Here is a 16,042-nt window from a genome sequence, read left to right as displayed (position 1 = left end):
AAGGAAATCAGTGCCATTTGTTTTTCTGATTACACATTTACTGGTTCATAATTAAAAAAAAAAAAAACCAAAAAACAACTCATACCTCAGGGCAAAAGAACTCACTGGAAGATAATCTTCCTCTCTTACACTGTTTGTTTTCTAATGCCCCTCCTCTTTTACACTGTTGGTTTTCTAATCCCCCTTCAAAAACTGTCTCCAGATTTGGAATCAGGCTGAATCAATCAGTGTATTTTTACTGTGCCTAAGAGGCAAAAATCTGTATTATCTGAGAAGCTGTAGGACAGAGAACTGACCAATTCTATGAGAATCCGAGTATCAAGACTTTTTTTTCACTCCTACATATGATAACTTCATGTAGGCTTGGCCCATAAGTGTGCAGAGGAGCATGTAAAGATTATCTGGTGGACAGATATTTCCACCACTTCTAGTTACCTTCTCTGGGGACTCCTTTTGGCCCAGGGACACAGGACCATTTTCACATGACAATTACTGAAGCTCCAACTTTTAAGAAATCTGAATTGCAGAGAGCAAAACCAGTTAAGGCCAAACAACTTGCCCTGGGCAGAAGCCTGAGAACTAAGTAACACCATATTCATCCTCAACCAAAATGTGCAGCCATTTTCCATATCACTGATAAGAAGGTGCCACCACTGTTAATTATCTCACTGGCATAAAAAAACATACCAGAACATGAAAAAAACCCCAATTTCTATCATGAATTCTTCATGTTTCCTTTTCTTCTGCTAATACTTTCCTAACTGTGTTGTGAGTAAAGTTTTCTGCAGCATAAAGCACATTTCTTTTTTTTATTTCTTTTCTGTTTCATCAGAAGACAAAATTAGGAAAAACATTTAAAGAGTAGACTTAAGGTATGTTAATAATGTCATTGCCTGAAGCAAAGCCAGTGGTTCAGAAGGACAGCAGAGATCTGAATTTTTCATCTTCTTGCTTACATATGAAAAGCTCTCAGATGAAGGATCTATTTATCTAGTGGACTGTTGCTCTTTAAACAAAGAATAAAAAAGCGGAATGTACTGCTTTATTTGTATTTGTCACTGCCAGTTTACATAATGATAGGAAATTATTTTGTTAGTCAAAATCTGTCACTGGTGTTGCCCATGTCATATTTCTACTTTAAGAGGTGACAAAAAATGTTTATATCCACATCAAGCTGCTTGCTCAACTTTCCTGGTGTGGTTTATATTAAATACAGAAGAAGGCAGCAACTTAGTAATCCCTGAAAGCATCCTTGTGATGAGTCAGCCTGAGCTGTTAGCAAAACCCCAGTCATTTGGTACCAGGTTTTAACTCTATGTAGCAGCAGAGGTGTGAAAAAGACCAAGTGAATTTTAATACTTCTCTCATCAGTGTTGAGCTTTGCACTGATGCAGCACATGGAATATCACTGTGATAATTCTGACATTCCATTTCTCTTCATCAGTCTTGTCACTGTTCTTTTTAACATGCATCAGCTTTATTCTACATATAAGAACAACCAAGGTTGTTTTATGCTTAATAGCAAATGGATATATCTTCAAGTCCTCTGACCAATTATATAATACATTTATATACCCAATATTCTGCACATAAAATAATTACTACAAGGCTGATATTTAATTTACTTAATTAATTTCATTGTGAAGGCATGTTTGAAGCCACATTACTGAAGGATTCCTCCAAGGTAACCATTTAACAGCTAAGTAACCTTTAATTACTTGCCATAATGATACACATCTAAGACAGAAATTGTTATACTGTGACATCTGAGCACTTTAACCTAAAGGTAGTTATTAGCACTCCCATGCAAGATTCATTATGGATCATATTTCATTAATGGAGAGTATTGTGTTCTCATCTGATTAGGTACTTGTAAACATTTATTAATATATCTCTCTGAGTGTGACCATGTTGCATCTTGGAGGAATCCATAGATTTTCATAAATCGGGAAGCATTTCTTAACTAAACTATATGCAATCATACAGGAGAGAAGTTGTATGACAGTTCTGATATGAACACTAAATAGGAAAAGAGTTGCTTAGGGATGGACGATGTGTACAATTCCGATCAGCAGTGCAACATTTGAAGCTGAAATAATTAAAATGCAAATTAATGATGCACTGCAAGAATCACTAGTTGTGATTTATATCACTACAGGTGAGAAGACAGTCCAGACTTGTAGATGACTGCAAATGTACACAAATTAAAATAGATTAGATGACATAGCAAGTCATCGCCAATTCTAATAGGCGTGAATTCATCTGATAGCATTTATTTATTCTGCACAATACTTCTTTTTAGCTAAGTTTTCCAATGGTGACTGTTTTTTTCATCCAAATGTTTCTCACGTTATTTTCTGACTCACTGAGCTACAGAAAAAATATTTTTAAAAACAAAGCTTTCTTCAGGGAAAAAAAATATAAATAACCATATGTGAATTGTCTACAGTGAATAACATAGAAGCTGAAGAGAAAGAAAAAGCAGGTATTAGCTGGTCTTTCCTTGAGTTCCCAAGAAATGTTGGAAAGTTACTCACCCTTTTCCAATGAAGTGAGTTACTTAGAAAATAACTAATTTACTCCAAGTCCACAGAGGCATGAACAACTCAGAGGCATGTATTTCATCTGAGTCAAGTCATACTCATTAAATTATTTTTCTTACATAAAGGAGGGAGAGATGAAGGCAGGAACAGAGGGGCACAGAACACCTCCCTCACAGGACCCGTATTTGAGGGAAGATGCAGAGATTCTATATGGCTTATCGGGGGCTCAAAGAGGAGCCGGCACACTTCCAGACTTACCAAGTGCCATAAACAGAAAACAAGTTGTTACAAGCAATGTAAGCTGGAACCCCGCATGAATTGAAGAGTAAACTATTTTTTTTTTTCCTAAGTGACTTCCAGTGGGTTTATTCTTAGATTTTGAGAACAGAAAGAGTTGCTGCAATCACTTAGTCTGATTTCCAGCATCACACAAGCTTGTAGGCATATGGGGCAAGCACAAATATTGAAAACACTGCCTGCTTCAGTAGTGTTCCTAATCTCCCACAGCATTTCAGCAGTAAATTGATTAACTCTTCATGGCAGAAGATATATGGACTAATGCATAAGGGAGGTAACTACTTCTGCCTATACACTGCTTTTGTATGTGCTATTTTTAGATAATTCTACGCACAGTCCCATGTTCCTTCCGTGCACAAAATACAGAGTCTGTCTAAGCCACGACCTCTTCCTTAAACTGTATTTTCTTCCTGCTGACAGGTACTATTGCAGCAATCAAGCATACATTCCTGTACCTGGTCTCTACTCACACAAAAGTATTGTTTAAAGAAGGATGAAGGATTTTTTCTCTTGTAAAACTTTTAAGATCTTTAAATAACTGACTGTTACTTTATTTGTGTCATCTTATGCCAGCAAAATGTGATGCAAAAAGGTGAAAGGCTGTATGTATACTGGCAAAGAAACATATTCTTTATACTTTTTAAAGGTATTTAGCAAAGTTACGAAGTGTACTTTGGGTAAATTCTATCTGCTCTTGTTTTGCAGAGATGCTTCAACCTCCAGCCATCTTCTCTGTGTGTCTGGCATATATGGGATTAATTCTTATTAACTTTCTTACATGACTCAGTAAATTTTTTCCTTAGGAAGCAAAGTACTAATTACTAGTCAAGTAAGTATTGTTTTCTTACTGAACTGTGGAATAGTGGAATTTTATGATTTGAATTAATTTAGATGGCAACAAATTTAAGACAGTCCTTGTACAACAGGGTAGAGAAGAGACTCAGTTTCAAAATCTTTTAAAGGTAAGGAAGCATCTGGAAAGTATTATGAAAGCTTTTTTTAAATAAATATGTGTCCGTACATAAAGTGAGGATGGTCAAGATAGCAGGAGGAGAACAATTATTTCCTGTTCCACCAGGCAACTGCTGGAAATACCTGTGTCCTGCTGTTTATTCACAGAAACAGCAGCTTCACCTGTAGTTGCTTTTCTTTTTATTAAAGAAGAGGTAAGATTTAATGATTGTGGAGAAGCCACTTTTGTCATGCCAACTGCAGCTCCTGATGAAAGAAAGAGATGTCTAAGGAGCTTGAAAGCACACCAAAGAGGCCTTCCATTGTAGAAAGTGATTTTTTTCTTTCCTGAATCTGTTTAAAAGCTTTTAAATCCATGAGTGTTCTCATTTTTTCCTTTAGAGGAATTCCCCTTTTTCTGGGAATTCTGAATCAGTGAGAGTCTTGTTGTCAGAAGCAACATCAGGAAGAGGTTTTGAGGAGAAGATCAGGCATGAACCTCTCCATCACTGCTGAGTTGCCTGTGCCATGGCCATACAGAGCCTCCCTGGGCCCTTCCTGGGACTAACTGGAGGCCAGTCACCATGCCAGTGTACCATTAACCTCATACAATGTGAGCATGCAGAAACTATAAATATTAGGTTGGTCTGAAAGCATGGGAAAAGGCAGTGTTTTCAGACTCACATGTCTCTGAGAGTTAAAACATATCCTACAGCCTTTAAAACAGGCCTGAAAGGCACTTCATGGCATGCCAGCTACCATAAAATTTTAGGCAAAGACGAGTGAAGTTAGTTCACCAATAAGACCTTTGTTAGTTTCTCGTGTCTGAGTGTATAATATAACTGGCTAGTCTGCTGTTCAGCATTTCACTGTGCTGTTCAGCACTGCGGTCTGTATGTGGAGCATCACCCACAGCTAAAACCTGCTGCATTGTGACCTTGGCTGTTTAAAGATTATTTGACAAGATGTTGGTACTGAGCTACAAACACAATGCAGTCACTTCCTTCAGTGGCAGACATCACATTTACGATTCTTCTTCATGAGGTTAGCAGCCCCGTCAACTGGAGCCTTGTGAAGCAAATCCCACAACGAATAATGCTGCTTTGATTCTGATCTATCCAAACCTGAGCTCAGTAACTCCTTCTTTCAGTTTTGTTTCCTCCTGTGCCTCTAAATCAAGAAAAAATTCTATTTATAAGTCATTTCCTCAATTAAGTCAGTCTATACTATAAGCTGGCTTTCCACTGTTTTTATTACATTGGTTTCCCAACAGATGGTGGTTTGTTATTTTATTTTTTTCTCCCCCATGTTGGTCGAGAGATCAAAGGATTTAGCCATACTTTTCTTTTGTTTCAAGAGGTGTGTGAATGAAATTTTGCATATGTTGCATGACTGTGAAGTTGGGTTAATGTTTTCAATTGTTACTCTAACAAGAGGCAAATGCTGAACTTCTGTGTTACTAAAAACATTATGGGCTCTGTTGATGAGCCAACATAATATTCCCACCCAGAAAATTGGATCGACATCTTAATGTGACTGCCATACCTCTTAAAAGTACAATCTATGTCTGTAATGAATTAGGAAAACTGTATCATCTCATGGTAAAGTAAGGTAACCATGTGTCAGTGGGAATATTTACATTACGGGAATAAATAATTCATCATAACATCCTTTAACTGATAGGAGAAATAACGAACATCCAAATGCAAACAGTGGGTGTATTTTCAGCTCCTCTGGTAGTCATTGCTAAAATTAATTTCCTTAAAGTAGTCACAAAACTCTGAATCATCCTTCTAACCATGCTAGAAATTAATGTTTTTTTTCTGTGACTATGAAAATGAAGAGTGTACCTCAGTTTTTAGCTACCCCAGTGTAAGTCATAGGGAACTGCACTGAAGACAACTAGTTGTAGGAAAAAACACCCCATACTTTAAATCAATTAATTAAACCCAGGCCCTAGGAGGGTCTTTAACTTGAATCACTCATTCTCTGAGCATATTCAAAGTTACCCGTGGTTTTAAGACATGGGCTCACAAATCAAGACATCACATGTGGTATAAGTGAAAGTCCACCCAGTGGTTCTGCGTGTGCACATGTGCACGCTCCATTCTGCAAATTTACTTCCATGGAGGTCTCTCTCTATCTCAGTCTTTTTTTCTCCCCTCCAGCAACATAAACAAAAGTTTTCCCACAGTTCTGAGACTTATTTCTTTGAACCTAATGAACATGTTGACTGGCTTTGGTTTCTTATTCATGGAAGCCATTCAGCTGTGGCACACTGTATACAGCTCTCCACTGTAATCAACCAGCAGTTCTCAGCCACCAAGGAAGAAAGCCATGTATGGTGAGGGAACAATGGCCTCCTCAGTTATCTCCATGGAAGCATGCTAGTGCATAGATTCCTCTCATTAGGAGACTGGGGGTTCAAATTTGACACTATTACTCACACTGGACCCTTTTTGCATTGGGAAAATCTAAAAAAATTTCTGTGTTAACAATTATTTTGTTAGAGTTGTTTTTCTCCAACAGTACAGGACAAGATGCAGTATCTTGCTAGTACCAAGCTTCCTTTTGTGCCACTTCATACCTGTAGAGATCAGACCAGATCCACGGAAACACTGATGCTGTCTCCAGACCATTTCCTTACTAGTTCTCCTTCATCTCAGGGTTTTATTTGTTTTATTTAAAACCAAACTGCAGAGTGCTGGACCATCACCTGCAGAGTGACTTCCACTTACATTTTCTTTAAAAGATCTGTATAAAGTAATATTAAATTAATATGGTTCTAGAGTTTGTTTTTCAGTTTGGTTTTGTGTGGCTTGGTTTCTTAAGAATGAACTGGGAGGTCTGCCATAGCAATTTGGATATATTTATCAAGTCCTAAACAAAAGTTAGTTGCTGAATAGCTGAAATGATCAGACTTGAATAGTGATTAGGGTTTCATTAGTGGTTTCTGCTGTGCAACAAATGGCCCTTGCAGTTGTAAATTCCATGTCTTTGTTCTGTTTCTCATCATATCTTATACCTCCACTCAGTATGACTTACTAAAGAACTGTGCTTCCATTTTACCCTCAACCATGTAGTCTGAGGAATAAAGGTGAAGAAATAAAATAGCCACTACACTGTTTTCACTTGTGTTAGTTTAAAACTTGATTTCATTTCCTGCATGTAAATGTTCAACTTGTAAATCTCAGAGTGAGCCTCAGACATAATTACTGACTTTGTCACTTCAGACATAAATATATTCCAAATTGCTTAGGTGTAATTATGAAATATGCAAGGACAGGACTGGATGCACTAAATGACAGCTCAAAACCTACAATGTTCGTATTTCCTGTCAGTGATTAAAGCATGACCACTTTGCTAAGTACTTTCCCTCCAAAAATGGTATTTGTACCACATCTGAATTTTAAGATATTGAGCCACATCCTCTGCATACTTATGATCTGGAATAGCCCTATCCTTACAAATACACTTTTACATTGGTAAATGGAAGGTCAAATGGATCACCTAATTGTCAAGCATTCAGCTGTCATAAAGGCACATCCTCCTTAATTGAATATACCAGGATAACAAAGACTACCTACATATTTAATTTATCATACTTTTATTGTGTGTTTTACATTAACAGTTTAGTATGCATTATAATTTTTATTCAGAAGTAGATTCTTATCTTGATAAAATAAGGTACTTGGGAAAAAAAAATTCAAAATTTTTGGTTTTAGTGTCCCACTTTGCTGAGGATGAAATATCCACTGCAGCTGTGTAGACTTTCCCAACAGTGAGGGGTAGGAAAGATGTCAGCCATTGCTGCCATGTGTGCTATTCAGTTGAGAGAAGTTTACCTCATAAATTAAACTATTCTGACAGCTAAGTTATCACATAAAGCCTAATAGTCCTACTTTAAAGGATCTGCTCTGGAAATAAATGTTTATTGGAAATATATTTTGCTTGCGGATGACAGGATGAAGTTTTGAAAAATCTGAGTTTTCCTGGTTTAACTTCTCCTTTAGCGAAGCAAGTGTTCCAAATATAGCTAAAGTCAAAGGAGATCTGCAGTGTATTCAAAGACAGGCCTTCATAAATAATAGCATTTAACCATGAACCTGATTAATATTTGTTTACAAAGGGGTTTATGGAGTTTCTCAAAAACTCTTTTAAATGGGAATCAAGTTACTTCTTTGTGGTGACCTTCTACTTCTGTAATTTTATCACATGATAATACAACATAACAGGAGGTGCTATTTGGGACGTGGCACTCAACCTATAAGAAATGTGTACTTCTGCCTGACAGTGCTTAAAAATGTGTAGAGCTTCCAACAGCACATCCTGGTTTCCTTACTGAAATACTTGTCAGACCTTACCAGAACAACTGATTCACTTAGATTGTCATATGAGAAAGGACTGTCATGTTCTCTCCCATTTCCCTCTACTCCTCTTGTAAATGTTGTATTTGGGTCGTTGAAAAGTTCCCATATCACATCCCTTCCCAAACAATGCCATAATGAATTATGGCTTGGAAAAATAATTAAATGCTATATATAGCTACATATAACTTTACAGAAAACCATACACTTAAATAATATGCTAAGAAGGTGATAGCTATGACAAGATTTATTCTTTTTTAACAAGTGAAGGTAAATTGTACACGTGTGAAAAGCCTGGTTTTGTGTGAAGTATTTTTACACAGGGTAGCCTAAGGGACTGGAAATCAATGTCATGTGGAGCAGCAGAAGTGATGGTTTACAGACTCATCACCTCCAGAGGACTCAAGCCCCTTTGTTTTGTGATTTCAGCCACTGATCCTGTGAGGTGCCTGAACAGATGGGTGCCTAGCACTGACAATCCTGTTACCTGCCATCTTCCACAGACAAGAACATTAATACAGCAAAATGTTCTAGTGCCTGGGATTTCCCTGTATCGCAGAAATCACTGCTCAGCTTTTTATGACGCAAGGTCAAGTACATCAGTCTTCGAACATCTTAGAGATGTTTTCTATTTCTCCATGGTAAAACTACTCATGCAATGGAAAGAAGTGCTCTAAAAGGTACTTACACTGCTCCTAAGCTAGAGTTCTGGCTCTTCAGTTTTATTTTCCTGTACTATAGTAACAGGGTATCTGGAAGTTTGAAAAGTTAAAGCACCTGTGAACTAAGGAAGGTTATTGCAGTCTATAAACTAGATCTTTTGATGGCATTTCTCTGTGATTATAGTGATGCTTAGAATGAGTATGTCACATGTAACAGTTCCATCAAAAATGAGAGTAATCCTTTAACAGTGTCCTTTTCCTTCACATTTTCTCTATATAAGCATATAAATACCATATGAAGGTATAGTTAATTAGACGGAAAGAAAACTAGCCTCAGGTGATTTTTAACTTAAAAAATCATTTGCTCTAATGTTTCACTTAAAAACCACAGCTCAGAATCTTGACTGATGTAAATTGACACAGGTCTGCTGTCTTCAATGAAGTTAGTCTAATTTATGCCACATCTACTACTACTGAAATCAATGTTTCATCCTGAATTTTTACATTAGAAAAATACAACATGTGTAGTACCAGCAGTAGCATTGATCCTTCAATTAATGTGTTTCTTCAAAGTCATTATTTTAGGAAAAAAATGCTCTTCCATCACTATATATATATATATATATATATAATATACACAGAGAGACAACAAGAGAGGTGCATAAATGTGTCAGAACAGGATGTCCATTACTTAAGAAATGCACTCTGAACCTCTTCTAATATGAAGTAAAGAAGGGATAAAAAAGAGTGGAAAGTATATTTCAGCAAAATTTTATGAGTTCAACCAAAGATTTTTAAAATACACAGAGTCCGGAAAAAGAAAATATGTTACAGGTGGTAGCATTATATAACTTCATATGCAATAACTTAATGTTTTATGTACATCATAAATCTAAACTGAATTTAAACCTTCTTTATTGATTGAGAAATAACCTGCAAGTAAAGTGATCCCAGATCTTTTAAGTTCACGCAGTTTAAAATTAGTTTTAATCTGTTGGACAATGACAAGAAATTTGGAATTAGGAGACAAAAAAAGAAGCTGGGTTAGTTCTTCAGACAGCACCTATTGATTTACCTCTGCTGAAGAAACCCTAATGTATTCCTGCTGAAGATCTGGCAAACAATTTTGTAAAGCTCTTGCAATGACTGTCTGAGCATTAAAAAAAAAATAAAAAAGGTACTATAGGGCATTCTCTACACCTCCACCTGTATGTAAGGGTAAAGTAAATGGAAAATCCTGTTCTTACTGAAACAGGACTGTTCCCGGCTGATTCACTCAAACTACCCCAAAGGGAGCCCCGGGGAAAGGGAGCAGGGCTCCTTCCCCCTGCTCAGGCATGCACAGGCAGGTGCATTCTGCATCCTGTTGTGAATTTCTAGGGGGTTTAATGCACCTCTGTGTCTCCCTGCAGTTGGATTTGTTCCTTTCATGCACAGATCTGACTTCTGTAATTTTGCAACCATTAAGTAAAACATTCCTACACATCCAGCCCAGTTTCCTCAGAAGTCAGTGGGTGCAAAACACAGCTGTACTAATCACTTTCTTGTTTTGTCTGGTAATTGGTTTCTTGTGTTGTATTGCATTATGAGGACAGAATGCTATATATTGCCTAACCCCAGATCCCTGAAGTTTGTGTAGGTTTCTGTGTTAGGTCATCTCCCCTAAACTCATGCACATAAAATGGATGATATCAAGCTTTAAATTTGGCTGCCCTCAGGTATTTTCTGCATATCCACATACTACATTCTCTCTAAATATGTTCTTTCCTGCTTCCTCATGGCTTACGTGCTTAAAGACTATTGAAACATTAACTTTATTCTTCCCTCTAAATACTGTGGTTATTCACTTACACATCTGGAATGGATTTAAGCGAAGATTAGTCTGCTTTACTCCTCAGACTGCGGTGTAATTCACAACATACTAGGTTGTATACATTCACACACATCATTTTTAATCAGATGCACAGCATGCTGTTCATATCCTTTTAGCTTTTTATTATTACTTCTTATACTGTACTTCATCAGACTCAATTAAACCTGCCTAGTTCCATCACCAGAAATTATTTTCTTCAGGTATGGAATGGGGCTGTGATACACTGCTTCATATCAAAGAGATATTCAACAGATATAACAATTCATATTCCCATTACTTTATGACTGTCACACAAAGTAATTTACTTCCTTTCCCCAGTCATAAAAACTGTACCATATTCCAGCCTCCTGCAGCCTACTCCAATTGCTTCCAGAGTCTCCTCTATCACTTGCCACTCTTTTCTTTAAATTTTACTTCTCTACCCTCTTCAGTTTGGCACACACTGATTTCCTCTTCTCCATTGGATTCAGGCAGGTGGGTTACATTCCAAGCTCAGAAAAACAAGCAGTCGTACTAGAGAGTAGGAACATTCCCTGACTATTCCCCTAATCAGTTCACATTTACCTTTGTAAGTGCTTGAAAAAGAAATAAGCAGATGGTGAAGTCAGTTAATTTTCCACAAGTGTTGTGGCAGAAAAGAAATCTTCAGGAAGTGTCTTAGATGTCAGTTTTTAACTCATAATCAACTGCTTGTCTTTGCTTATACTTTTACCTTTTATAGTATGCGAGGGAGGTATAAACTCTACATGGTACAGAAGCAATGGCCCTTTGACATCCAGTGCTGCTGTCCGACATGAGAACATAAACCATCTGGCTCTCACAGATGCAGTGTGCAGGGGTGCAGGGGTTAATATTGTATCCCCCTCATTCATGGTGTCTCTAATAGCTACTGTCAATCAAGCACCCTCCTCTTCCTCAGCTCCCAGAGGAGAAGCACATCTGAAATGCCTGGCTAGGTAGTATGGGAAAAGAAGGAGCAGGCTCTAGCTGAGAGAAGGGACAAAATATTTTTCATTGCAAATCTAATAAATTAATTTATTAATCTGATTTTCACCCTTTAAAGAGACAGAACCCAGGCTGACTGTTAGATTTGGCAAAGCTCAAGAAGAGGTGGGTACACTGCCTCCTTCCTGCCTCACTTTCTCTCCACATGGGCAGACCTGGCCTGAAAAAGCAGTAAACCCTCCTGCACAACTCTCCAGAGGACACAGAAACTTGTGCCACTGGAAAGGCAGGTGAAGATGATTTCACTCATAGCTTAATTATCTAAAGGAAAACAAAAGCCAATGGTGTCCAAGGCAATTCAGATAAACATACTCCTAATTTCCCTCATTTGCAAAGGTGAAACCAAGGGTCATGAGAATGATTCGGGCAAAGGGGGACTTAGAACCTTACTGCATAAATGAAAAAAAAACCCCAAAGAACAAAAAAGTCCCCCAAGAATTTAGATTTTATTTATAGTTAGGGACTGCTAAAAAGCTAAAACAAACCTCCTCTTTCACTCCAGGGCCAAATGCATCATTGATTCAAGACTTTAAAAACCCAGAATGTTAAACTAAGGTTGGATCTGGCCTCTCATCCCTGATCATCATTTCTATAAATCCTTGATAAAGTGTGTGTTAGTTTTATGGTACAGCAATAAAACAGCCAAATGTAGAACTAAATGACCTCATACAAGCTATCTCTGCACAGATAGATTCCCTTGGCAGATAGCCAAGGATTGATTGACACACATCTTACGGAACTAGAGTTAATTAATATGTCTACCAATTCCCAAATGGATCTCAGGAAGCAGAGAATCTGTTTAATGCAGTAAGCAATGACATACTGTGTGTGGTCAAGAGACAATCACTAATTGCCAAGAATGCATTGTAATAAAGCATTAAAGAATATGAACAAAACCCTTTCTGCTCTGCAGCTCCCTTATCCCTTCAAAACCTTGTTCTTAGAACATTTTAAAGACTTATGTTTCAAATATCAAAAGACATTTTCATAGGGAAAAATAGTTCCCAGACTATGAAGTCAACACTCAAAGGGTCTGTTAATTTTTCTATGAGAAGAAATAGTCCTCATTCATTCAACAATGATGTTTTTATTTACAAGGAAATCTGCAAACCTGAATTGCAAAAGCATAAGGTAACTTGAAAGAGCTGGTTTTTTGAAGATCACAGAAGCTACAAGTAACACAATTATGGATTCACCAGTAAAACATACCCATAAATGCTGAAAGCAGATCAGGAGTCTGACTGCTAAACTGAAACACTCCATTGAGCAATACTCAGGTAAGCCAGACAGAAAATACAGTAAAGGGGACTAACTTATATTACATACTCATCTTAACAGAAAAATAAGAGATTGGCTGTTCTGGAGAGAAAAAGTATTGAAGGGCAGCATAGAGGCATTCTAGTCAAATCTTCAGCCAGGAAAACCAGTGCCTTCCTGTGAGTGAGTCTGCTTTTTACCACGGAAGACCATGCTTATCTGTTTAGTTATGATGATCTCTGACAAAACGGTACAAGAACTACCGCAAGAATTCTGCAATACTAAGCAAAAATCAACAAGAGATTAAAGAAATGGGTGAAAAGAGAGTGATTTCTTTTTCACAAAAAACTAAGGAAACAAAACCTAGGTCACATATGAAAAACTGTCCTAACTGTGTGTTAGGACAAATCTGAGAAGGGGGATTTATGAAGGTGTGACACTATTTTAATTCTCAGCTGGGAGAAAGCTGAGGTGGTGTCAGACTGTACTGACTGGCAGGAAACTAAAGACAGTGTTGGGCCCAGAATAAACACAGTGGTTGAACTACCCCTCTTACACCTGGTACCTGTCCCAACTATTAAAAAGAAGAGTGCTTTTTAACTTCATGAGCACGGTAGAATGGGCCTACTTATACTTATTTAAGCCCCTGGGGGAAGGGATGCTGTGCAGGGGAGAAAAGTTAGAGATTCTGCTGTGATTTATCAATCAGCACGTCAGCACCTGATTCAGGAGCAGGTCTTACCAGATTTGCTTCCCAAGCCACAGAAACTAGTGAGAGTGCATTTTGGCAGCAAGAGATCATAGGTAAACACCAATAAAGATTAAAAAGAGGAAAGAGAAAAATATTGTTTTAAGATAGTTTACCTCAGGATGGCTTCCAACTTCAATATAGGTGCAGACTGGATGAAAAGCCCCTGTTCCACAAGCGTACAGGTGGGTTTGGTTGTAAGCCTTAAGCACCTTGATGAAATTAGCACATTCTCTCTGCAAAGAAAAGGAGAAAATAAAAATTATTCATAGAGTTAATTCAGTGATTCTGACTAATGGGAGCTCTTCCGTGTTAGAGATATATGGCTGAATGAACAGATTTGTAAAGTGTGATCATTTCATGCTGTTTATAACATTGTTTACTGCTAAGCATTTAATAAATAGCCTGATTTAATTTCTCATTTAAATATCTTTGGTTGCTATTTAATAAAGCATCCAACCCTAAAGAAAAAATTACAGAAAAAAAGTCCTAATTTTTGTTTCAGACATGCTTCATCTTTGTAATTTATGCTATTGCTGTGTTTGTAAGACAAAACCCATTTATAGAAATGTGTCAGAATGAAATAATGAAGAAAAATGGACCAACTGTTTGCTTGTATTCAATTAAGTAACAATTAGAAGAAAAATGGGCCAGATGGAAGGAGTTGATGAAAACCAAATCATTGATACAGCATTTTTAACAATCATATGACTGCTGCCTCACCCCCACTGTCTGTGTCTAGGGGCCAGTCTTACACATATGAATACATATGTTAAACTTCCATACAGTCATTGACAGCCCCTAGAATGTAAGCTTTGCAAGACTTGGACTTTATGTTTTCTTCCTAAATAAATTATCCATCATGACTTATTTTAAATCTCAGCAAATTAAAGCTTAATAGCAACACTAACAATCCCTAGTACAAACACTATCTATTATCTGTTAACAAAACTGTCATCATTAATGACTAATGTAATTAAAATGGATAGCCAAGAGGACAACTTCTTCCATTTGTTTAATATTTTTATTTCAATCAGGTCTAACATTGAAAAGAAATATGTCAATGCCTGTGAGTCGGTCTACAGACACTATTGAAAAAAATGGATTTCAAACAAAAGGAAAATGACAACAAAAAAATTAAATATTTCCACTAAGGTTTGTGTTTAAGATGAGAAAAAATTTCCTCTGCATATTTGATTACTTTTTTGGTACAGTGCTCAACTCTACCTTTCCAAGTGGACCAGGGCCCATGGAAACACCACCTGAGCTACCGCCCCCACAGAAATCTCCTTGACTGGCGTCCTCCCTCTCTGTAACTTGCTTGCTAATTAAACCAGATATTCCCGAACACAAAATAAAGGCTCTGCCAGGAAAATGCATGTGCAGTTTGAGGCATGCCTTAGGCCACCACAGGGAAAGCAATGAACTTACACAGATGAAACACTGATTCCCTGCCTCACACAAAGGACTGTACTGGAAAGACATTGCTCTTACAATTTTATTGTATATTTGCATAACAGAAAATGGCAATGTATTAAAAAGAGCACCCAGAGAAAAGCATACAGAATCTTACTACGTCCCTGACTTACTGCTGTAAACTTATCTTTTCAACAGAAATGGAAAACATAGAGATAGTTAAGGTAATCCAACAGGAAATTGAAAGAAATAGAGATCGATGATACTCTCAATTCTTTCCATTCTGACCTTTCTTAATAAAAACACACACAATTTCTGGTCCACTCTTACTCTTCCCACACACAAGTATAAGCATGTGCATACATTTATTATGTTTATCCACAGACTGCTTTCCACTGTCATATGGTAGAGTACTAAGCAAATACCTGGCATAAATTGTAAAAAAAATATGTTTATATATTTTTATTAATGTTGTTGTTCTTTGCTGCTTTAAATAAAAGAAATACGGAAAACCCATGAAAGTGTATTAATAATTCAATGCTTACAAGAGTAAAATGGGCAAATACCCCAAATTCATGTCACATTAACAAAACTGAAATAGATCCTTTCCTAAATTCTGATATTCTGTGTTTCAGATAGAGCATCTGACTTTGACTCCACATAATTTAAAATTGAGCAATGATGTGTGTGCATTATTAAATAAATTAGAAGTTTCTCACTTAAGAGTTGTATCTGGCCAGATATAAACATAACACAATTTCACTAGGACAGCGCTTTGCCTTGTCAGGTTTAATGTATCATGATTTTAAAAATGTCTTTATGGTCTACTACTACCCTTCATTAAAGTTTTAAAACTACCTACCTGAAGAACATGAAGTGTTAGAGGCTGGTGGCCACATACAAGATGCTGTGAGTAGATGGGC

General features: G+C 37.1%; 1 protein-coding gene across 2 annotated transcripts in view; it reads right to left on the bottom strand.

Moving 5' to 3' along the window:
* SEMA3A (semaphorin 3A) overlaps positions 1 to 16,042 on the bottom strand; it is a 237,616-nt gene that overhangs the window by 84,898 nt on the left and 136,676 nt on the right. For both annotated transcript variants that reach the window (XM_039571065.1, XM_019283654.3), the window contains one exon: positions 13,820 to 13,939. In XM_039571065.1, coding sequence (XP_039426999.1) covers positions 13,820 to 13,939 — 120 coding nt within the window. The remainder of the gene's footprint in view (positions 1 to 13,819; positions 13,940 to 16,042) is intronic.

Source organism: Corvus cornix, chromosome 1A (genome assembly GCF_000738735.6).
Source record: "Corvus cornix cornix isolate S_Up_H32 chromosome 1A, ASM73873v5, whole genome shotgun sequence".
Taxonomy (NCBI): Eukaryota; Metazoa; Chordata; class Aves; order Passeriformes; family Corvidae; genus Corvus; species Corvus cornix.
This window is presented reverse-complemented; position numbering and strand designations above follow the sequence as displayed.